This window comes from Oncorhynchus keta, chromosome 23, assembly GCF_023373465.1.
Source record: "Oncorhynchus keta strain PuntledgeMale-10-30-2019 chromosome 23, Oket_V2, whole genome shotgun sequence".
Classification (NCBI taxonomy): domain Eukaryota; kingdom Metazoa; phylum Chordata; class Actinopteri; order Salmoniformes; family Salmonidae; genus Oncorhynchus; species Oncorhynchus keta.
Genome location: NC_068443.1, coordinates 36,239,213 through 36,263,874, shown reverse-complemented (window position 1 = coordinate 36,263,874; position 24,662 = coordinate 36,239,213). Strand labels below are relative to the sequence as shown.

Below are 24,662 nucleotides of genomic sequence, written 5' to 3'. Positions count from 1 at the left end.
GTTGGAGTTGTGCCTGGCAATGCAGTCGTGGGTGAACAGGGAGTAAAGGAGGGGATTGAGCATGCACCCCTGAGGGGCTCCAGTGTTGAGGATCAATGTGGCAGATGTTGCTACCTACCCTCACCGCTTGGGGGCGGCCCGTCAGGAAGTCCAGGATCCAGTTGCAGAGGGAGGTGTTTAGTCCCAGGATCCTTAGCTTAGTGATGAGCTTTGAGAGCACTATGGTCTTGAACACTGAGTTATATTCAATGAGTAGCATTCTCATGTAGGTGTTCCATTTGTCCAGGTGGGAAAGGGATGTGTGGAGTGCAATAGAGATTGCATCATCTGTGGATCTGTTTGGGCGGTATGCAAACTGGAGTGGATCTAGGGTTTCTGAGATAATGTTGTTGATGTGAGCCATTACCAGCCTTTCAAAGCACTATGGGTCTTTAGTCATTTAGGCAGGTTTCCTTCGTGTTCTTGGGCACAGGGACTATGGTGTCTGTTTGAAACATGTTGGTATTACAGACTCAATCAGGGACATGTTGAAAATGTCAGTGAAGACACCTGCCAGTTGGTCAGCACATGCCCGGAGCACAGATCCTGGTAATCCGTTTGGCCCTGTAGCCTTGTGAAAGTTGACCTGTTTAAAGGTCTTACTCACGTCGGCTACAGAGAGTGGGATCACACAGTCGTCCGGAGCAGCTGATGCTCTCATGCATGCCTCAGTGTTGTTTTCCTCCAAGCGAGCATAGAAGTGATTTAGCTCGTCTGGTAGGCTTGTGTCACTGGGCAGCTCGTGGCTGTGCTTCTCTTTGTAGTCTGTAATAGTTTGCAAGCCCTGCCACATAAGACGAGCGTCAGAGCCGGTGTAGTATGAATCAATCTTAACCCTGTATTGATGCTTTGCCTGTTTGATGGTTAATCGGAGGGCATAGCAGGATTTCTTATAAGCTTCCGGGTTAGAGTCCTGCACCTTGAAAGCGGCAGCTCTACCCTTTAGCTCAGTGCGAATTTTGGCTGTAATCTATGGCTTCTGGTTGGGGTATGTACTTAGTCACTGTAGGGACGATGTCCTCGATGCACTTATTGATAAAGCCAGTGACTGATGTGGTGTACTCCTCAATGCCATCGGAAGAATCCCGGAACATGTTCCAGTCTGTGATAGCAAAACAGTCCTGTAGTTTTGCATCTGCTTCACCTGACCACTTTTTTATAGACCGAGTCACTGGTGCTTCCTGCTTTAATTTTTAGCTTGTAAGCAGGAATCAGGAGGATATAATTGGTCGGATTTACCAAATGGTGGGCGAGGGAGAGCTTTGTACGCTTCTCTGTGTGTAGAGTACAGATGATCTAGAATTTCTTTCCCTCTGGTTACACATTTAACATGTTGATAGAAATTTGATTGATTTTAAGTTTCCCTGCATTAAAGTCTGCGGCCACTAGGAGCGCCGCCTCTGGGTGAGTGGTTTCCTGTTTGCTTATTTCCTTATACAGCTGACTGAGTGCAGTCTTAGTGCCAGCATCCTTCTGTGGTGGTAAATAAACAGCCACGAAAGGTATAGCTAAGAACTCTCTAGGCAAATAGTGTGGTCTGAATTTTATCACAAGATACTCTACTTCAGGTGAGCAAAATCTAGACTTCCTTAGATTTTGTGCACCAGCTGTTGTTTACAAATATGCACAGAACGCCTCCCCTCGTCTTACCGGAGTGTGCTGTTTTATCTTGCCGGTGCAGCGTATATCCCGCTAACTGAATATCCATGTCATTATTCAGCCACGATTCCGTGAACATACGATAGTACAGTTTTTGATGTCCCATTGGTAGGATATTCATGATCATACCTCGTCTAATTTCTTGTCCAATGATTGCACGTTGGCGAGTAATATTGACAGTAACGACAGCTTTCCCACTCACCTTCTGCGAATCCTTACGAGGCACCCCGCTCTGTGTCCCCTGTACCTGCGTCTCTTCCTCTTGCCAATAACTGGGATGTTGGCCTTGTCGGGGGTTCGGAGAATGTCTTGTGCGTCCTGCTTGTTGAAGAAAAAATCTTTGTCTAATCCGATGTGAGTGGTCCTGATATCCAGAAGCTCTTTTTCGCCGTAAGATACGGTTGCAGAAACATTATGTACAAAATAAGTTACAAATAATGTGAAAAAAGCACTTTTGGTTGGGGCCCGTAAAACTGATGCCATTTAGTACCAGTATGCCATATAGTACCAGTCAAAAGTTTGATTACTCATTCCAGGGTTTTTCTTTATTTTTCCTATTTTCCATGTGACTGTCAATAATTGTTTTTATAAAAAATATTTATGGGAATTCTAAATTGTTTGCATAGTCAACTTACACACAACATTGACACACACACTTACCCCACCAAACATGCCACCAGGGGTCTTTTCAAATTTCCCAGGTCCAAATGTAAGGAAACAGAATATTTTACAGAGCTATGAATGCATGGAACTCCTTTCCATCTTTAAAAGTTCAAGTGAACCGCAAACCTGGTTTCAAAAAACAAATAAATCAACACCTCATGGCACAAAGCCTCTCCCCCATGTGATCTACTTGTGTGTATGTACTGACATGTACAGTACCAGTCAAAAGTTGACACACCTACTCATTCAAGGGTTTTTATTTATTTACTATTTTCTATATTGTAGAATAATATTGAAGACATCAAAACTATGAAATAACATATGGAATCATGTAGTACCCAAAAAAGTGTTAAACAAATCAAAATATATTTTATATTTAAGATTCTTCAAAGTAGCCACTCTTTGCCTTGATGACAGCTTTGCACACTCTTGGATTTCTTTCAACCAGCTTCATGAGGTAGTCACCTGGAATGCATTTCAATTAACAGGTGTGCCTTGTTAAAAGTACATTTGTACTTAATTTGTACTTAATGCGTTTGAGGCAATCAGTTGTGTTGTGACAAGGTAGGGGTGGTGTACAGAAGATAGTCCTATTTGGTAAAATATCAAGTCCATATTATGGCAAGAGCAGCTCAAAAAGCAAAGAGAAATGACAGTCCATCATTATTTAAAGACATGAAGGTCTGTCAATACAGAACATTTCACCACCACAGGAAAGGAAGACAAAGAGTTACCTCTGTGGAGGATAAGTTCATTAGAGTTAACTGCACCTCAGATTGCAGCCCAATAAATGCTCACTGAGTTCAAGTAATAGACACATCTCAACATCAACTGTTCAGAGGAGACTGTGAATCAGGCCTTCATGGTTGAATTGCTGCAAAGAAACCACTACTAAAGGACCAATAAGAAGAAGAGACTTGCTTGGGCAAAGAAACACAAGCAATCGACATTAGATCAGTGGAAATCTGTCCTTCGAGATTTTTGGTTCCAACCGTATCTTTGTGATACGCAGAGTAGGTGAACGGATGATCTCTGCATGTGTGGTTCCCACCGTGAAGCATGGAGGAGGAGGTGTTGACACAGTCTGTGATTTTATTTTATTTTATTCAAGGCACACTTAACTAGCATGGCTACCACCGCATTCTGCAGCAATACGCCATCCCAGTGGGACTATCATTTGTTTTTCAACAGGACAATGACCCAACACACCTCCAGGCTGTGTAAGGGCTATTTGACCAAGGAGAGTAATGAAATTTCATCAGATGTCCTGGCCTCCACAATCCCCAGATCTCAGCCAAATTGAGATGGTTTGGGAAAAGTCGGACCACAGAGTAAAGGAAAAGCAGCCAACAAGTGCTCAGCATATGTGGGAACTCCTTCAAGACTGCTGGCATTCCAGGTGAAGCTGGTTGAGAGAATGCCAAGATTGTGAAAAGCTGTCAAGCTGTCTTCAAAGTGTGTCTATTTAACACTTTTGATTACTAGATGATTCCATGTGTGTTATTTCATAGTTTTGATGTCTTCACTATTCTACAATGTAGAACATAGTAAAGTAGTAGTAAAGTAAAAACCCTTGAATGAGTGGATGTTCTAAAACTTTTGAGAGAGAGAGGTGTTTCTGCGCATGAGTTTAGCTAGCCAACGTCGCTATGACATCATCTACAAGTGTGATCGGGGATTTCTATTATCGAAGCAGTTTCTGCCTATCTTCATACCGGACTGTTTTTGCCAATATCTCTGCATGGGGTAAGGGCAGTTGCCATGGCAATTGTAATCTAACGTCACTTCCGTTCGTTTTAAAAACCTCAAACAGTATTTGCCGTCGTCCTGACTGAGGTAAATAAACTGAATGGAGAAAATTCCCGTTTCTCTCAACCATCACCTCACCACCCAAGAAGTGAGTTCAACAACCTAGCTAGCTCACAGAAACATTTCTCACCCAGGACCTCGAGACAATGGCTGAGTCTGTGCGCTCGAGCCTGCCGAACGGCGGAGCCGCATCGAGTCGACATGAGAAAAGTTTGGGGCTCCTCACAATCAAGTTCGTGACTTTACTCCAAGAGGCGAAGGACGGCGTACTTGACCTGAAAGTGGTCAGTTGTCGAAGCTTGCTTCTCATATTTTTCACTATTTATGCAATCTTATGTCGGTGTTTTTCCCCCATCATCCAGCCAGAGAAATTGGTGTTAAATTGAACAAAGCCAAAGCAAGGTCTTGTTTCACCAGTCATTCTTCTGACCAAATATCAGATTGTCAATGTGTTATAACATCTCACGGTCATTTCACAGTGAAGAAAGTTGTCACATTTTTGTCTTCAACCAAGTTTGCTACCTAGCTAGTTAGGTGCTGGCAAACTTTCATTCTGCCAGTTTTCATTTCTATCAAATGCCTTACTTTATATCTCCCCACTTAAAGGCAGATACCTAGCAAAGCTAGCTTGTTGGCTCCATAGCTAAGCTACCTGTTGTCATTGGTCCATAGCTATGAAATATTGTTTTCTGGACATGCATGTTATGCAACAAGTTACTTAAACTGTTAATGAGACCAAGATGATCACAACTGGGGCACCTGGCCATCCCTACTAACCCCACCCCCATCAGTGTCTGTTTCCTGACAAGGTTTCCTTCCTTTTACAGTGATTGTAATGATTGATTGATTAATGCAGAGTAGACTACTTCCACCTAACTTACTACCCACCTGGACAACCTGGCTGTTTGAACTGGCTGTTTTCAACTCCTTTGCTGATAAGGAGTTTGGCCATTTCCCCCTCTACTTGCGCGCCACAGCAGGCTGTTTACTCAGTAGGCAGGCAGGCTCCCTCCCTCTTCTTCCATTGTATGAAGTCTACTTAGTCTTCATGTGCCAAGTTTTGGTTGGTTTGTGCCAATTCTGAGCCTGGGGGGGTAGGCGCGTATATACACAGTACTCAGTAGTTTAATTCTACACAATAGAAAGCAGCTTCATCATTTCCACATCTTTGCATGGGTTTTCATCCCCAATGTATTGTGACTGTACAGTTTTTCTCAAGATTAGTTTTCTCAGTAATGGTCTCTTCAGGTGTCTGTCAGTATTGTCTAATATTTAAACACATCTGTTGTGTCCATTGACAGGCTGCAGACAGCTTGGCTGTGAGACAGAAGAGGAGGATCTATGACATCACCAACGTGCTGGAGGGAGTGGGCCTCATCGAGAAGAAAACCAAGAACATAATTCAGTGGAGGTGAGTTGGGCAGTTGTCTGCAGGGTCAGGGTGATTGAAGTCAGTCACTCTGGATGGTGTTAATTTCCATGCAACACATCAGGGAAAGGAATGTGAAAAATCACTGCACATCCAAATGCCCTACACACACATTCTTCCATTCAAACCCCTTCTCTCATCCTGTCCCAGAGGGGAGAACCTGGGCTGCCAGACAGCAGAGGTGCTGGAGCAGGTGGAGGTGCTAACAGCTCAGCTGTGTGAGCTGGAGGAGCAGGAGAAGGAGCTTGACAGCCAGAAGGCCTGGCTGGAGCAGAGCATCAAACACATGAACGATGACCGCATCGCCAGCAGATATCCTTCAACATGAACTCCCTCGCACTGTGGGGGTGGTGGGGCACTGCCCCATTAGGTTGCATGTGTTACTGACCGTAAGTCACTCGAGAAACTCGTGTAGCTCGAAGTTTAGCGTGAATCATGCCTTTATTGGTGGGACGTTAGTGAGAATTTGAGAAAAAGGATTCAGTCTTAAGACTGGGCTGAATTTTGGTGAAATATGAGAAATATGAAATATGAGATGGGTCTTGTCTGTTTCTCTTACACCTGTGTTCTACCTCATCTATGCCGACAGTGATTATGTCCCTGAAAGGCCCCCCTACTTTTAACGATGAACTCAACGGAGGAAATCCGTTAAATGTAAGGATGGGATTACATACACGAGTGTAATTAGCATGTCAGTTCAGTTTTAAGCTCTTTGTTGTTTAATGCTCTTGGTCTAGTTTTTCCAGTTTACACTGATTATCACGTCAGTCTTTCCAGCGCCACTTCAGTCTCTCTCCCCATTTCTTTCCTTAACACCGCCCACGTATATGTATGTGACCCACGAGGACATCTGTGATGCGTTCAGCGGAGACACTCTCCTGGCGGTGGTCGCTCCCTCAGGAACACAGCTGGAGGTACCGGTGCCTGAAACGGTATGTCATGTGGTATGCTAGGGTGGATATTGGAACAAAGTTGAGCGCTTTATACTTATTTCACACTACTGAGCTAAGTCGAACCAAGCTAAGCCATACTGGGCTGGACTGTTTACGCATACACCAGAGTTGGTTGAACGGTACTGGAAAGGATGATGTGGGAAAAAACTATCCGAACCAGAACAGTTTGTTTTGGGTCGACACCATTTTATGAAAAGGCTATTTGGTCTACAAACTGTCCCCATGGTCTCCTAGGGTCAGAGAGGCCAGAAGAGGTACCAGGTGAATCTAAGGAGCACGTCTGCGCCGATCCAGGTGATGCTCATCAACAAAGAGTCTGGTTCCTCCAGACCCGTTGTGTTCTCTGTGCCCCCCCCAGAGGACCTTTCTTCTATGCCTACCCCACCCACCACCCCTGCGGACCTGCAGAGGTTCCCCCTGCCCTCTGACTCAGCCCATTTCCCCAGCCCTGTGACACACCACATCTCTGAACACAAGATGGCGCCACTGCGGAGGCACGATGAGGATCTTACACCCTCCTCCACCCCACCAGACATACACATGGGTAAGGAGGACTTCTAGGCCATTCACTCAGGGCTCACATCAGTTGTGAAGATATCCTACCAATTACTGGTGGTGATATCTTAGATTCCCTTCTGATTGCTACAGGCTAAGGATTTTAGTGACTTAAAAAAAAAAAGATTGTTATTGTAATATCTGAAATCAACAACTGTACAGATGAGGGAGTAAGAGCAATGGGAAGTACTTGCAGCATCAAATCCCGTCATGCTCCAGACTAATGCCATGCTACTGTTTTGTCCCCCTTCCCCTCCTGTAGAATGCCACCCTCAGGCGACTACTGGTCTAGCAATGCAGCAGTTGGTCGGCATGCCAACAGGTGTCCAGCAGCAAGGGGTTCTGGGAGGACACTTGGGCCAGGAGCTCCAGTCCATGCTGGATGTGGGCAGCCTTCTGAAATTAACCAACACAGGAGACCACATGAAGGAAGAGAGAGAGGGTGAGTGAGGGGGGGTGAGAGGGGGAAGTGTGCAGCCTGCTGAAACTAACCGACACAGGAGACTAGCTGAAGGGGGAGAGAGAATGTGAGGGAGAGGGGAGGTCTCTCCTTCAGGAGAGCAGCTGAGGGAGGTCTGGAACTGGGAGGGTGGCCAACTGATTTGGATGGGGGCTTGTATTAACATGGCTTTACTCCCTGTGTGGCGTACTTACAGAAATGTTTTCTGTGTTCTTCAGGTGTGGCTGACCTAATAGATGAGCTGATGTCTTCTGATGGTAAACATTAGGGCTGAGAGTAAAGATCCTATCTAGCTGCTCTCAATATTCTCTCTCCAAAGACCATCAAGATATACAAGTTTAACAGTGTGAGATTTGAGTTTTCTCCTCTCTATTTTGTGTTACAGTGTTCCCTCTGCTGCGACTGTCTCCCAATGCAGGGGTGGACTACAACTTCAACCTGGATGACAATGAGGGAGTCTGTGATCTGTTCGACGTCCAGATCCTCAATTACTGAGGGACAAGAGGGCATCATGTTCGTACAAACAGCGGGGTGTTTCTTTACTTTTCCCTAGCGTAGCAGAGGTTCTTCTGTCATGTTTAAATTTCCTAATTTAAGCCTACATTGAGTTATTAGTGCACTGCCTATTCTGCCAATGGTTGTACTCTTAATAATATCCCTTTGGCATCAACCCTAAACACTGACATTTTCTGAGTCCCTAGATATCAGCGACCTATTATGACCTCTTATTCCCAGACGTCAGTCATCTCTAGCTATGGCTCTACCAGCCATTAGTATCTGTCCAAATGTGAATTATGAAGAATGTAGCAGCGAACCTATCTGCCAGAGGATGATGAGGATTTTATCCGCTGTATGACCGTAATTGGTCGCCCTTTGTTTATACCAGGAGTCACAGTGCTCAAATGGGGGTCCTGAAGGAAGTTTCTCATTCATGTGTGAGGGGAATACATCGAGAGTCCAGACAATAATAAAGCCATACTTGAGTCAGGTGAAGGAAAACCTCTGCTACATTCTAGAGGAATATTACAGTTAGCGAAGTGCCTGAGTGGATGCAGCCATGATGTGGGGTTGTTGTTGGCTATCCAATGTACTTATTTAGATGCATCTCTGCATCGTCTTTCTTTGGACGACCAAAGTATTTTCCACAACTGAATCGCGTTGCGTTGACGCCAGGGTTTTTCTTTTTCTGTAGATCCTTTTGATATTTAACACCTCAAATAGTCATGTGATGGTGTTCGTTGCTGACATGGACACAGTTATTGACATTTCCGGTCGTGGAGATGCTTGTTGATCCAGTGTGATTGTCTGTAATTACGTCAGGTAGTATTGATTCTCACTGACTCGATGTCTTCCTCAAGTCCACCATGCAATGTGAAGCGTCTTTTCTGAACTCGATCTTACTCAGTCTTATTTAACTCGAGGCCTAACTGTATGGATGTTACTGTTTTGCTTTGTAAATGAATGTGACTGCTAATATTTTAGGCTTAAATATGTTATTTCCCTTAACTAGTTATATTTGAATAGATGTATAATAGAGTTTTTTTTTTACTTCAATGAAAGAAAATTATTCTTGGTTGTAGTTATTTTTGCAGGACTTGGAGCTGTTCAACTGCCTTATGATAATTTGACCTGCCGTATGACATTTGGTCTGAATTTTTATAGACCAGAATGGTGCCTTGTGTGAAGCGCTTTTGTATACTTCTAGTTTCTTGTCCTAATCAAAGGAATATTGTTTTGTGTTTTTGTTATATTTTGTATATTTGCACATTTTGTTGGACCAAAGTTTTATATTAAACACATTCCATTGCTGTGGGCTAATGGTCATGTACTGTTGAAAGGAGTTCTTATGCAGTAGATTGTATATTTGATTACCTGTCAATAACAGGAATGTTACCCTACCATAACCATTTTACTGATGGTAATAATAAACACCAACTTAAGTATACATTTTGAGTAAATGAATTACTATCTGGTCCATAGACTAGTATGACATCATTCAGCTGTCCTTGCTTACTATACACTTTCTGAGTAAGGATGGTGTTTATTTGTTAACATTGTACAGAAAAAGTGTAAAAACAAGGCATTTCAACAACAAGCTCAGATGGTACCAGATTGCAACCAAAACATCAACACTTTGATAGATCACTTTGAATTTAAAAAAAAACTAAGAGCAGGTTAAGGGTCATGAACAGTCAAAATCATGTTTTTCACAAAATTGGATATTTGGATGAAACCAGATTGAAGTATGAACATTTGATTAGGGTGTCAGCAAATACAATTAAACGTTTAGACTAGTTACTGGCTAGCTAGGTCTTCAGCCTGCATGGAATAAAACAGGAGAAGTCTTTCAAAACTCTGACACAGTTGTCATGTCAACACATCTGTCGCTGCTGCTGTGAACCTCATCACAAGAGACATGCCGAATGGCAGATGTAAAAGATTTGACATTATTGATGCAATTGCAATGTTTGAGTTGCTTTGTGTATCACCAAATTAGCATGAGATGATTTTACTGCAACACTGCTCACTGCATCCAAGTTTCTTGACATAGGAATTTCAGTAAGTAAGATCCCTGCCCACTCAGCCTGTATTTTCAACATTTCTGGTAGAAAGAGTAGTTTTTCTCTAATTTTGAGCATTTCTATGCCAAGTATAGGGGATATTTTAGTCACTCAAAAGGCTATTTTACATGTGAATCCGAATAACTGTTCTGGACCTTTAACAACTAACAAGTGTTTAATAGCCGGTCGCAATCTTACTGCTCACTCGCAATGGGGTGAATTTCTGAGGTGGTAGCAGACAAGGAGCTGAATAATAAATGTACCTAACAGATTTCTTGATTTCCTTAGGGTGGAAAGAGTGGGGATGTTACTCAACATTTTGTCCACAACAGAGGGTTTTGTTAAGAGCATTGACTGATCATGTAAAAAATGTGTGTAATATACAGAGCAGATGCCTCTGGTCTTTTGAAAGGCTCACTGGTCTTTAGCAGGTGAAATAATAGTTTGATTTTTCCTACCACACTCTTAAGGCAAATGAAACATGTTACAAACTGAATATTACGAACAATGTCTTTGGGTCTTCGGGTGATGCTGGTCTTTAGTGTCTTTAGTTTTGAGACTGAGGGATTGACATTGTTCCCAGGGCTGACATCTTTAGAGATTCCTCTGATCCCAAGAATAGTACTTTAGAAAATAACACCCCAATAGAGTACTTTTGTTCTGGCACCGGTGCGTCAATCTAAGAAACATAAAATCCCCATCAAAATCTGTCAGTTTAAGATAGAGATATGTTTTTTTTTTCGTGGGCTGCGTCTCAGTTCATCAGTTCATTTCATCCGCCTATGTCGCCGCAGGATAAAAAATCAACGGAATGGAGCTAGGCACAGGCAAAATCCTGGTTCAGTCTACTTTCCACCAGACACTAAGAGATTAATTCACCTTTCAGCAGGACAATAACCTAAATCACAAGGCCAAATATACACTGGAGTTGCTTACCAAGAAGACCGTGGATGTTCCTGAGTGGCTGAGTTACAGTTTTGATTTAAATCTACTTTGAAAATATATGGCAGACCTGAAAATAGTTGTCATTCAATGATCAACAAGAAATTTGACAGAGCTTGAAGAATTTTGTAAAAGAATAATGAGCAATTGTTGCACAATCCAGGTGTGCAAAGAAAGCTCTTAGAGACTTACCCAGAAAGACTCACAGCTGTAATCACTTCTACAAAGTATTGACTCATGGGTGTGAATACTTATGTAAATGTTATATTTCTGTAGCAGGTTAGGTGAAATGGGTCACATTTAGAATAAGGGTTAGGGGAAGGGTTAGCTAAGATGCTACAGTTGTCACTGACGCGACTGAAAAACATGCAACCTTTTGGATTGCTAGACGGTCGCAGATTACACCCACCCATCCTCCCTGACCAACCTCCCTAGTTTTGTTTCTGTCTAAAGTAACTAGACCATTTGTAGTTATCACGTCCTGGAGGTGGTCAAAAATACATATGATATGTCTTGTATGGCTCTGAGGTCAGGCTGACCCACCCACATAATGCAGCTGTTTTCTTAGAGAGGTGAAGATTGACCTGTTTTGGTAAATTGTGGCTGACATTTTGAGGAATGAGTTAATGAGATTGTAATTAGCGGCACCACCCATCCCAGAGGACTGCTATTAGTACGAGTAAACTTACAACTTCAAATAGACATGTTCTTATCTCACACGATTACAATGTACCCTGGCCCCACTGACAAGTGTGAACTCCCCAACATGCTAGGCCAATCGAGAGGGTGTGTGTGTTTGCGTTCTGTGCAACCCTATAATTTCGCTTTAATTAACATCTGGAACTTGTCGTTGTTTTGATAGAAAAAGACAGGAATGTAAACACTTCCCTATCCCCGAGGTCATTGTCAACCACATGTCTGAGGACAAGGGCTGGTGTCAAAACAAAAATGTGGTTTCAAGATGCAGGGTAGAGCATGAATCTACTCGTTTTTTTATGCTAGACCCTTTCTGATAACTGGAATGCGTCTCCTTAGCCTAATCCCATCTGTTTGTGCTGTTTTGTCACTTCCCCTTGACAATGACCATAGGAGCTGGCACGACAGCACATTTACAAACATATCTGGGACCAGGCTAGCCCTTACCCTTCCCCTGGTTGGGCTCAATAATTCCATAGCAGCAGATATATAGTATCAATGATACTAAAGCATCTGGTTATACAGCACTGATAGCTTCTTAATACACTGAAGCAAGATTATGAATCAGATATTTTAGCCAAGTGATTGCTTCCAGTCCCGCTGTGTTAAGGGTGAGGAGGCCTCCGCTGAGTTTGTAGATTGGACAGACTTCAAGAATGTGGTGCAGGGTTTGCACCACCCCACAGGCATATAGTGGGCTTTCTTTCATGCCCCATTGGTGGAGGTTGGTGAGGTATGGGCCGTGCCAGTCCTGAACCTATTGAGGGTGAATCCCTCCTTCCCGGGGAGGTTGAAACCAGGGGGCTGTTGCGTGGGGGTGGGGATGAGGTGATTATTTGTCAGGTCCGGTAACTCCCATTGTGTCCAGGTCAGATGTCTGTTGAAGTCATCATTGGGTAGATCTTTCCAGACTGGCTTTCTTGAGGGGAGGCGGGTATTTGGTGGGTTGAGGAGGTCCTCATTCTATAAAAGTGCTAGAATCTCATGTGATACAAAGGTGTTAGCCAAAGAGATTCTCTCTTTCTCTCTCTCTCTCTCTCTCTCTCTCTCCCCCCCTCTCTTCTCTTTCATATGGAGAAGGTGCTGGTCTCCTGAGAGGCAGGTTTGTGAGAGTTGAAGGACATCTCCATTCCTTCATCCTCTCTCTGCTCCCCCCTTCTCCTCTTCGTCCTTTCTCCAAACGCCTTGGCTGTTTTCAGCGCATATTGTCTGAAGGAGGACCCTAGGAAGACATAGAGTAGTGGGTTGAGACAGCAGTGGGTCAGAGCCAGGCTCTCAGTGACCTGTGCCGCCCGGTCCAGGGCCTTACTCACACCACAGTGGGTCACCAGTGTGTAGACCGAGTCCATCGCCCGCCACATCTTCACCGCGTTATAGGGCAACTGGGTGACCACGAACAACCCCACCACGACCAGCAACACCCGGATAGCTCTCCGCCTCCTGCTCCTGCTCTCCTCGGGCAGCCGCCTCAGCACACGCCCCACGCCGGCGTAGCACCACATTATAACCAGGAGAGGAATCAGGAAACCCAGTAGGACCTCAACCACCTCCAGGCAGGCCTTGACCTCCCGGGCCAGACTGGGCGGGTAGATGGCCATGCAGACCCTCCTCCTGGAGGTCTCCCTTACTGTGGAGAACAGAAGATCGGGAAGACCCAGGAGAAAAGCCACAGCCCACACCCCTAGGCAGACCTTCCCACAGTGCGCCCGGGTGAAGACCCTGCCCAGCCTTCCCTGGTTCCTGCCCTCCGCTCTAACAGATGCTAGGTAGCGGTCCATGCTAACACAGGCTAGCAGCAGCATGCAGCAGGTGAAGTTGATGGCATAGCAAGCCGAGACCAGCTTACAGAGAGGCAGGCCCAGCTCCCAGCCCAGCGCCGCGTCTGCAGCCCAGAAGGGCAGGGTGAGGAGGAGGAGGAGGTCGGCTACGGCCAAGTGGGCTAGGAAGGCTTCCGTCATGGTTCTTCTCAGACATTTGTGGTAGGCGTACACAGCTAGCACCAGGGAGTTCCCGGCTAGCCCCACCACCACACAGACTGTGTACACCACAGGGAGGAAGAGGCCAGCGAAGGAGCGCACGTCAGCCTTCTCACACACGGTGTGGTAGTCCTCGTAGCTGTAGTTCAGGGTGAGGTTGTTGTGGTAATCATAGTCATCCTCTTCGGTCAGATCCATACTGGAGGAATATCTGTATCTGTAGGACAAAGCAGGAAGATTATGATGGAGCACTGGAAGTCAGTAGTACAGAGGGTCTTTAATGGAATTCACCTTGTTCAACCCGGTCTGTGCAGCAAATTCAGATCAAATGAAATTACATTGAACAAAAATATAAACGCAACATGCAACAATTTCAAAGATTTTAGTGAGTTACAGCTCATTTACTGGGAATACAGCTATGCATCTTTTGGTTACAGATACCTTTAAAAAAAAGTTGGGGCGTGGATCAGAAAACCAGTCCGTATTTGGTGTGACCACCATTTGCCTCATGCTGCGCAACACATCTCCTTCGCATAGAGTTGATCAGCCTGATTTTGGCCTGTGAAATGCTGTCCCACTCCTCTTCAATGGCTGGGCGAAGTTGCTGGATATTGGCGGGAACTGGAACGCGCTGTCGTACACATCGATCCAGAGCATCCCAAACATGCTCAATGGGTGACATGTCTGGTGAGTATAAAGGCCTTGGAGGAAGAGGGACATTTTCAGCTTCCAGCAACTGTGTACAGATCCTTTCAACATGGGGCCGTGCATTATCTTGCTGATATATGAGGTGATGGCGGCGGACGAATGGCACGACAATGGGCCTCAGGATCTCGCCACGGTATCTCTGTGCATTCAAATTTCCAACCATAAATTGCAATTCTGTTTGTTGTCCGTAGTTTATGCCTGTCCATACCATAACCCCACCTCCACCATGGGGCACTCTGTTCACAACGGCAAACCTCTCGCCCACACGACATCTTCCCGGTATTTACATTTTTTAACTAGGCAAGTCAGTTAAGAACAAATTCTTATTTACAATGACGGCCTACTCCAGCCAAACCCTAACCCGGACAACGCTGGACCAATTGTGCGTCGCCCTATGGGATTCCAAATCATGGCCTGTTGTGATACAGCCTGGAATCGAACCAGGGCCTGTAGTGATGCCTCTAACACTGAGATGCAGTGCCTTAGACCGCTACACCACTCGGGAGCCCAATTTACAGTTGAAACCGAGATTCATCAGTGAAGACCACACTTCTCCAGTGTGCCAGTGGCCATCGAAGGTGAGTATTTGCCCACTGACATTGGTTATGACACCGAACTGCAGTAAGGTCAAGACCTTGGTGAGGATGACGAGCATGCAGATGAGCTTCTGACAGTTTGTGCGAAAATCATTTGGTTGTGCCAACCCACAGTTTCATAAGCTGTCCGGGTGACTGGTCTCAGATGATTTTGTAGGTGAAGAAGCCAAATATGGAGGTCCTGAGGCCGGTTTGATGTACTGCCAAATTTTCTAAAACGACATTCGAGGCGGTAGAGAAATTAACATTTAGTTATCTGGCAACAGCTCTGGTGCACATTCCTGCAGTCAGCATGCCAAGTGCACACTCCCTCAAAACTTGCGACATCGAGGACCTCGAGGGTGGCCACCCAGGCTCTGTCATAACCAGCCGTGACCGGGAGGTCCGTGGGGCGACGCTCAATTGGCCTAGCGTCGTCCGGGTTAGGGAGGGGTTGGCCGGTAGGGATATCCTTGTCTCATCGCGCACCAGCGACTCCTGTGGCGGGCCGGGCACAGTGCGCGCTAACCCAGGTTGCCAGGTGCATGGTGTTTCCTCCGACACATTGGTGCGGCTGGCTTCCGGGTTGGATGCGCGCTGTGTTAAGAAGCAGTGCGGCTTGGTTAGGTTGTGTGTCGGAGGACGCATGACTTTCAACCTTCGTCTCTCCCGAGCCCATACTGGAGTTGTAGCGATGAGACAAGATAGTAGCTACTAAACAATTGGATACCACGAAATTGGGGGTAAAAAATACATTTTTAAACTTGTGACATCTGTGGCATTGTGTTTTGTGACAAAACTGCAGATTTTAGAGTGGCCTTTCATTGTCCCCAGCACAAGGTGCACCTGTGTAATGACCATGCTGTTTAATCAACTTCTTGATATGCTACACCTTTCAGGTGGATGGATTCATTTGGCAAAGGAGAAATGCTCACTAACAGGGATGTAAACAAATTTGTGCACAACAATTTAGAGAAATAAGATCTTTGTACATATAGAACATTTCTGGGATCTTTAATTTCAGGTCATGACACATAGGAACAATACTTGTTGTGTTTATATATTTGTTCAGTATACATTGAAATGGAAAGGAAAAAGAAAGGAATGTTAACACCTCTATTTCCCCGAGTCATTGTGTGTGGGGACAACGGTTTGTCACACCCAAGGGTGGGTGTCGAAACAAAATGTGGTTTTGAGATGCAGAGTAGAGCATGAATCAACTAGTCTTTTCAAGTGAGATCCTTTCTGATAACTGGGATGCTTCACCAAGTTAGCTGGTCTCAATAGTGCACTTATTTTTTTATTTTATTATTTAATTGAAAGTGCATTTACATTTGAACATCTCAATGGATTTTACAGTAAAACAGATACAGTAAAATAAAATGCAAGGCATAAAAAGCAAGAATTATACAACAGGCAGAGAGTGATTATATGGAGACCAGAGACAAAGTTTGGGCCACAGTCACTTCACAATTACTTTGCTTTTTCCTCTTCTTGCTTTAAACCCTGTGTGATCTCTATGGGATCTCACTCTGATCTCACTCTGACCCAGTCCAGTCAGAGGAAGATGAACGAATACACACACACACACATTCCACGGGTCCAGGTGGAAACGCTATCGAAATTCCATTTGCTCAATCCATCCCAGCTCTTTCCGTTGCGTCTTTTACCTCATGAGGTTACAAAATCATTGGGTTCTGTAAAATGTGTGAATGTGATCTAACTTCTTACTCACACAGGCAGAAAGGTGGGATTAAACTCCTGTGTCTCATGGCTATGTGCATTAGGCGCATAGTTACCATAGAGGAGTTAAAAGAACCACAAATTAAATGTAATGTTATAGGTAACAGGTGTAATATGTGTTTCATCCAGTAGGGTATGTGTGTGTTATGCCCATCCCAGATATTCTCACCAGTGATGGACCAATAATAACAGACACTAAAAATAAAGAGTTTCTCACCAAAACGCTATATATATACATTTTCAGAAATGTTAGCTTTTAACAGATTGGTGTGTTTTGTCCGCTACCTAATCGTAGCAGGAGGCTGTTTTTGTTTAAAATCTATCACTTGGTGGTTTCATTTCAGAGAGACAAATAATCATGTTTCTCTGCTAAATGCTATATATTCACCCCACTCTCAGAGAAATGAGTTGTACTGCTTGGTTTTTACACAGTCAAATGTAACAAATAACTACATTTACAACAAAGGAATTAGCAAATGATACATTTGTGACATCGATATATATAAAATATACGATTTTATCAATACAGTAGTATGAGGTCTGCATGTAAAACATTTATATTTGACATTTTTGTCATTTAGCACCGTGTTTCCCAACCCAGGTCCTCAAGCACTCTGTAACACTGGACAAGCACACCTGATTCAACTTGCCAATTAATCATCAAGCCCTCAATGAGTTGAATGAGGTGGGTTTGTCAGGGGCTACAACAAAACTGTGTACTGTTTGGTGTACTCGAGGACCAGGGTTGGGAAACACTGATTTAGCAGTGGCTTTTATCCAGAGCGATTTACAGTAAGTGCATTCATCTTAAGATAGCTAGGTGAGACAAAAACATATCACAGTACAAATATCCAGGATACAAACATTCCATTCCAGCTGAAACAATGGGTACATAGCTTTTTGTACAAAAATCTATTCATAAAAAAATCAAAGTCATTTCTGATGAACAAATACAAATTGGTGGATATAGCATTTCGGGAAATTAAATACATAAATCAAGCTGAAAAACATTCACCTGGATTTACACTACACATTTGGGGAAAGTATATGACATACATAGGGTGTCTTTGTTTCTTTATGCTGTATACCTGTCTCTCCACATCCAATCATATCTTCAGCCAATCTATAGTCAAATGTTTTTGCTCGCTAAGGAACATATCAACTACTAACCAGCTTCACAATGTCACCACCAGGAATACTTTATCCACAAATAAGTAAGTCTTACCGCATCTGCTCGTCTCCTCTACTGCAGTGAGCTGTAGCTACTGGTCCGTATCCTCCGCTGTGCTTTTGGGAACTCTGACTCATAAGCACATCACAAGGAGGGTGTTATTTTTTGAGATTGAGGGAGAGAGAGAGAGAGAGAGAGAGAGAGAATGACAGAATGAGAATGAGAGGGGAGGGAGAGAGCGAGAAAAACACACCTAATTTGCTCAATCATAACAGAGTACAGCATTCCTACTAATATAACTGCGTCTAAAAATCATATGGGGCTTACAGGCTTGTAATTAGTGCTACCAAAACAAAAGTAGAGGTAAGCAAAGACCTAACTTATTGTTGCTGCCACAAACTCTCTCAACATCTGCCGTCATGCATTTGTGTTCGGATAATTAAACTGCTCTGGAGAAGATGAAGTTGAGTGATGGTGAACCACACCGCAAAATGAAAGACCTGATTAATTTAATTAGATATCACAGCAGGAGCTCTTTCAAAAAGTGATTTCATACATGAAGCGATGACAGCGAAAACGCAAATCAGATGTTAGTGCAGTGAAAAACAAGAGAGAAATAACCAGCAACTAACCAAAGTGTGAATGTGTTTGTAAATCTATGTGCTTGCTGACAGGGATGTCAAAGCTTTCACACTAAGTTGTAGGCTACACAAGCACAATTTTTTACTTTGTGAAAAGTTGTCAAAGTTTTTGTCTTGTTTGGAGAAAACAAAATATTTCTCTCCTGTGAGTAAGGGCACAGAAAAACAATTCACAGAAAATAAACCACAGTTGTATAGCATTGTAAAGTGCAATGGAATAATAACGGAATAGAGTTAAGCAGTACAATGCCATAATATTACAATATTGTCATTATTGATGTATGTAAGCTCAAAAAAAGAAACAGCCCTTTTTCAGGACCCTGTCTTTCAAAGACAATTAGTTAAAATCCAAATAACTTCACAGATCTTCATTGTAAAGGGTTTAAACACTGTTTCCAATGCTTGTTCAATAAACCATGAACAATTCATCAACATGCACCTGTGGAACGGTCGTTAAGACCCTAACAGCTTACAGACGGTAGGCAATTAAGGTCACAGTTATGAAAACTTAGGACACTAAAGAGGCCTTTCTACTGACTCTGAAAAACACCAAAAGAAAGATGCCCAGGGTCCCTGCTCATCTGTGTGAACGTGCCTTAGGCATGTTGCAAGGAGGTATGAGGACTAAAGATGTGGCCAGGGCAATAAATTGCAATGTCCGTACTGTGAGACGCCTAAGACAGCGCTACAGGGAGACAGGACGAACAGCTGATCATCCTCGCAGTGGCAGACCACATGTAACAACACCTGCACAGGATTGGTACATCCGAACATCACACCTGTGGGACAGATACAGGATGGCAACAACTGTCCGAGTTACACCAGGAACACACAATCCCTCCATCAGTGGTCAGACTGTCCGCAATAGGCTGGGAGAGGCTGGACTGAGGGCTTGTAGGCCTGTTGTAAGGCAGGTCCTCACTAGACATCACCGGCAACAACGTTGCCTATGGGCATAAAACCACTGTCGCTGGACCAGACAGGACTGGCAAAAAGTGCTCTTCACTGATGAGTCGCGGTTTTGTCTCACCGGGGGTGATGGTCAGGTTCGCATTTATCGTCGAAGGAATGAGCGTTACACCGAGGCCTGTATTCTGGAGCGGATCGATTTGGAGGTGGAGGGTCCGTCATTGTCTGGGTAGGTGTGTCACAGCATCATCGGACTGAGCTTGTTGTCATTGCAGGCAATCTCAACGCTGTGCGTTACAGGAAAGACATCCTCCTCCCTCATGTAGTACCCTTCCTGCAGGCTCATCCTGACATGACCCTCCAGCATGACAATGCCACCAGCCATACTGCTCGTTCTGTGCATGATCTCCTGCAAGACAGGAATGTCAGTGTTCTGCCATGGCCAGCGAATAACCCGGATCTCAATCTCATTGAGCACATCTGGAACCTGTTGGATCGGAGGGTGAGGGCTAGGGCCATTCACCCCAGAAATGTCCGGGAACTTGCAGGTGCCTTGGTGGAAGAGTGGGGTAACATCTAACACAAATAACTGGCACTGCAGTACTTGATGTAGCTGGTGGCCACACCAGATACTGACTGTTACTTTTGATTTTGACCCCCCTTTGTTCAGGGACACATTATTCCATGTCTGTTAGTCACATGTCTGTGGAACTTGTTCAGTTTATGTCTCATTTGTTGAATCTTGTTATGTTCATACAAATCTTTACACGTTAAGTTTGCTGAAAATAAATGCAGTTGATAGTGAGAGGACGTTTCTTTTTTTGCTGAGTTTATGATTTGGCCAAGTTTTGAGCTAGAATTGCATTTTTAAGGATGGATATGGGGGAGGATCAAAGAGTTCAGGACTCAAAATTCAGTACATGTGTTTGTTGATATTGGATCAAATCTCTTATCTGTGGGAGTCCATCTTTCTGTACATTTCCATCAAGGTCTGGCTGAAGTATGTTGTTCTGTAAATATTTATCTGCTAAGGATCTGCTCTTTGGCCAAGTGTCTACATTGCACTAGTCTGGGATCTGAACTAATTCACTGCTTGGATTCCAGTCTAATGCGGCACCGCCCAAAGACAGCACTGAGGTGATTCACTGCTCTGTTAAAAGTCGCAGACAGCTGGTCTTCTAACTCTGTTTTCAACATATGTATATTCTCTCACTGCCTCCCTAAATCTACAACTGTTGATTGGAACTTGTGGAGACATTGCAAACGTCCATGATGACCTTATCAAAAATCAAAACATCTGGGGTTGTGATGCTTTCTGGATTGAGTCAAATCTCTCATAATAACCACAGTAGGAATAAGTTGGATTGTGTTTCTGTCCTGTATATACATCTCTATTTAGTAGAACAGACATATAAAAACTGTTGAAAGGTTTGCTATGGTAAAATAAGCAGTAACATTGAGCATTTGACAAAGAATAAAGAGAAGTTGTGAAAAGATTGACTACTGAAGCAAATACATTGTGTGTCTTGAAATGTTTGTTTCCTTTGTTTTAACTGTGATTTAAGGCTTTGAATAACATTAAAATACAGAGTTGATTCCAGGAACATAACATCACCTACAAGTTTGGTGACCCCAATGTGATTTGTCTTAACAGAACAATCAGAAATGAGTGAATTGCTTTCCTAGTCCAGTCCACAGTGTGGGAAATTATATTTATAATTGCATTGCTGGAAAAACGGAAAAAAACGAAGTCAATTAAGGTTTTACGGTTGATACCGCATACACTACATGACAAACAGTATGTGGACACCTGCTCATCAAACATCTCATTCCAAAATCATGGCCATGAATATGGAGTTGATCCTCCCTTTACTGCAGTAACAGCCTCCACTCTTCTGGGAAGGCTTTCAACTAGATGTTGGAACATTGCTGAGGGGACTTGCTTCCATTCAGCCACAAGAGCATCAGTGAGGTCGGGCACTGATTTTGGGCAATTAGGCCTGGCTCGCAGTCAGTGTTTCAATTCTTCCCAAAATTGTTTGATGGGGTTGCGGTCAGGGCTCTGTGCAGGCCAGTCAAGTTCTTCCACATCGATCGACAAAAACCATTTCAGTATGGACCTCGCTTTGTGCACGGGCGCATTGTCATGCTGAAACTGGAAAGGGCCTTCCACAAACTATTGCCACAAAGTTGGAATCATGGAATTGTCTAGAATGTCATTGTATGCTGTAGCATTATGATTTCCCTTCACTGGAACTAGTCCGAACCATGAAAAACAGCCCCAGACCATTTTTCCATTATTCCTCATCCACCAAACTTTACCGTTGGCACTATGCATTGGGGCAGGTAGCGTTCTCCTGGCATCCACCAAACCCATATTCATCCGTCGGACTGCCAGATGGTGACGCTTGACTCATCACTCCAGAGAATGCGTTTCCACTGCTCCAGAGTCCAATGGTGGTCAGTACTTTGTTGAAGTCCCCTTGGCAGCGATTACAGCCTCAAGTTTTCTTGGGTATGAAGCTACAAGCTTGGCACACCTGTATTTGGGGAGTTTCTCCCATTCTTGGATCGGTTGGATGGGGAGCGTTGCTGCACAACTATTTTTTAGCTCTATCCAGTGATGTTCGATCGGGTTCAGACACTATAATGTACTTGTCCTCTTGCTCAGTTGTGCACCGGGGCCTCCCACTCCTCTTTCTATTCTGGTTAGAGCCAGTTTGTGCTGTTCTGTGAAGGGAGTAGTACACAGCGTTGTACGAGATCTTCAGTTTCTTGGCAATTTCCCGCATTGAATAGCCTTCATTTCTCAGAACAAGAATAGACTGACGAGTTTCTGAAGAGTTATTTGTTTCTGCCCATTTTGAGCCTGTAATCGAACCCACAAATGCTGATGCTCCAGATACTCAACTAGTGTAAAGAAGGACAGTTTTATTGCTTCTTTAATCAGAACAACTGCTTTCAGCTGTGCTAACATAATTGCAAAAGGGTTTTCTAATGATCAATTAGCTTTTTAAAGTGATAAACTTGGATTAGCTAACACAATGTGCCATTGGAACACAGGAGTGATGGTTGCTGATAATGGGCCTCTGTACACCTATGTGGATATTTCATAAAAAATCAGCCGTTTCCAGCTACAATAGTCATTTACAACGTTAACAATGTCTACACTGTATTTCTGATCCATTTCATGTTATTTTAATTGACAAGAAATGTGCTTTTCTTTAGAAAACAAGGACATTTCTAAGTGACCCCAAAACTTTTGAACGGTAGTGTGTATCTAAATAATAAAAAATAACATCATCTTACTCCACTATTTAAATCTATTTAGTCCTACCTTAGGCCAACAACCTGAAAGGATGGGGCACCACCACTTAACACACCATTTAATTGTTCTGGGTCAAGTCTCACACACCCAAATAACTCTTTGCAGCTGCCACCACAATCTAAATTTTCCGTGATTTTACATTCCATCCCTGAAGTACAGTTGATAACCATTGCTTTAAATGCAAAACATCCAATCTAACTGAAACATATATCACGTGTTGACCCATCTCTCTCTACTAGTACATATATACTATACTACTCACACCACTCCTCTCAGGATCCTTCCCCCTTGACCCATCTTCCTCTATTTTCTTCACTGGTTCAGCATATTAACATCTGCTGCACTACTCTAACCCCGGAAACCTCAACCTGCCTCTCTCTCAACGGGACATTTCTGATCCCCAGCCCTATGGGCACCCTTACAATTAACACATACCATTACTCCACAATTCTACTCATTCCTTTGTCTCATGCCCTTCTGCACACTTCTCACACCTAAGAACCTCCTTCGTACACACTGCTGCCACATGCCCATAAGCTTGACACCTGTAACAACGTAATGTATTAGGATAACTTATGTAGTGTCTTAACACTTAGTACTTATTTATGTAATAAGAAAGACTCTGAATACAAGCAATTGAACTGGAGCTTCACATTTACTCAAAAGAGTTAGTACCAGAATAACATAGAACAACACCGCACATGACCAAGGCCTTAAAGGGGACATCAGTAATTAACAGAACATAACAACTTATATATCCTAACATCACTTTGTCAGGCAGAGATTCAACATCAAAACTCAAAAGAACAGACAATGACTCTGTTCTGTTTCACCACTCATGCCACCCTGTCTGCTTCGCACCAATCGACGAGCATCACAAACACCGGGAATCTTCGCCCTTCAGTTGGTCAACTTTTACATTGACTGCTGCCCCAGTAATCACTCCTTTAAATGGTGCCCTTTTCATGAGAGCAAAAACAATTCACATTTCTCGCCCACATTTGTTTAACGCGGAGCGCCTTCTCCTTCTGACCAGCAGAAACACAAAAAATTATCACAAGACAGCTTCTGGTTACCTTCACCGATTCCACAGCATCCAACTCTGTTTTCACCCACCCTGAAACCACAAATGGATCAGCCAAAAGGCAAGGGTCCACTTTTTCCCAAAAACGCTTTGGGCTCCGAGAACTTCACCATACCTACCACCTATGATACTTCGACCTCATTCACTTCCATTTCTCCTCCTGTCTTCAACTCACTCTGCTTACACCTTCTACCATTCTTCTTTAACAAACCAAATCTATTTCTCCCCGCCATTTTTAACCGACTCAAGCTCACCCTCTTCCTCCCTCTCTCTCTCTTAGACCTCCTCTGCCTCTCTTTTCCCCTCCATTCCTCCTCCGTATTCCCAAGTACACGTCTCCTTATGATAATACAGCACTTCTCCTGACAAACATCTTGTTCTTGCCTTCTCAAGGGACGCCATTTAACCAACCGGCTGTCACAATCTCTGTACCATCAGCACGAACCCCTCGGGATGTAGCGCTCAGCAGTGCATCCCACTTATAAAGCAGCTGCTTCGTCTTGATGTTCTTCTTTATCAAAAGCTACTGAGATGCTTTTACATTTCAAACAAGCGCGCTCTTCCAACCACCATCCACCGTCTTGCTTCATGCGCTTGATACCATCCCTACCAAAGCAGATCGGGCAAAGGCCAGGCTAAAACAGCCACCACCCAACTGCCAAGCTAATTATATTCAGGTGCCACACTCTCCACTGGCCAGCAGATGTAGCCAATGAGAAGAAATATACCGGCCAACACACACCCACCATCTCACTGCATCG

General features: G+C 43.8%; 3 protein-coding genes across 4 annotated transcripts in view; 2 read left to right on the top strand and 1 right to left on the bottom strand.

The window, feature by feature from the left end:
• Positions 1–4,051: 4,051 nt before the first annotated feature.
• On the top strand, positions 4,052–9,380 carry e2f5 (E2F transcription factor 5). 2 transcript variants are annotated; one of them, XM_035800307.2, is made up of 8 exons: positions 4,052–4,454; positions 5,472–5,581; positions 5,750–5,911; positions 6,423–6,531; positions 6,787–7,096; positions 7,370–7,549; positions 7,786–7,824; positions 7,986–9,380. In XM_035800307.2, exons 1-8 carry the CDS (start codon positions 4,317–4,319, stop codon positions 8,060–8,062), a joined length of 1,125 nt encoding a protein of 374 aa, XP_035656200.1. In that variant the 5' UTR covers positions 4,052–4,316; the 3' UTR covers positions 8,063–9,380. The 2 variants fall into 2 exon arrangements, with proteins under 2 accessions (XP_035656200.1, XP_035656199.1); XM_035800306.2 differs by having other exon boundaries at positions 4,055–4,454; positions 7,953–9,380.
• A 208-nt stretch (positions 9,381–9,588) lies between these two features.
• Positions 9,589–18,241, bottom strand: LOC118402255 (atypical chemokine receptor 4-like). Its single transcript, XM_035800303.2, has 2 exons — positions 17,994–18,241; positions 9,589–13,959 (listed from the first exon to the last, which is right to left on the bottom strand). Exons 1-2 carry the CDS (start codon positions 18,074–18,076, stop codon positions 12,834–12,836), a joined length of 1,209 nt encoding a protein of 402 aa, XP_035656196.1. The 5' UTR covers positions 18,077–18,241; the 3' UTR covers positions 9,589–12,833.
• The window catches only part of LOC118402252 (rab effector MyRIP), an 87,954-nt gene continuing 80,646 nt past the window's right edge, over positions 17,355–24,662 (top strand). The window contains exon 1 of the mRNA XM_052477113.1: positions 17,355–17,560. The gene's annotated coding sequence lies outside the window, so the exon portion shown is untranslated. The remainder of the gene's footprint in view (positions 17,561–24,662) is intronic.

Bases quoted from the DNA above. Each gene is read 5' to 3' on its own strand.
- e2f5 (XM_035800306.2), top strand. From the start codon at position 4,317: ATGGCTGAGTCTGTGCGCTCGAGCCTGCCGAACGGCGGAGCCGCATCG. The intron at 4,455-5,471 runs GTCAGTTGTCGA...GTCCATTGACAG, and splicing joins GCGTACTTGACCTGAAAGTG to GCTGCAGACAGCTTGGCTGT. The intron at 7,825-7,952 runs GTAAACATTAGG...TTTGTGTTACAG, and splicing joins TGAGCTGATGTCTTCTGATG to TGTTCCCTCTGCTGCGACTG.
- LOC118402255 (XM_035800303.2), bottom strand. From the start codon at position 18,076: ATGAGTCAGAGTTCCCAAAAGCACAGCGGAGGATACGGACCAGTAGCT. The intron at 13,960-17,993 runs GTAAGACTTACT...TTTGTCCTACAG, and splicing joins AGAGGAGACGAGCAGATGCG to ATACAGATATTCCTCCAGTA.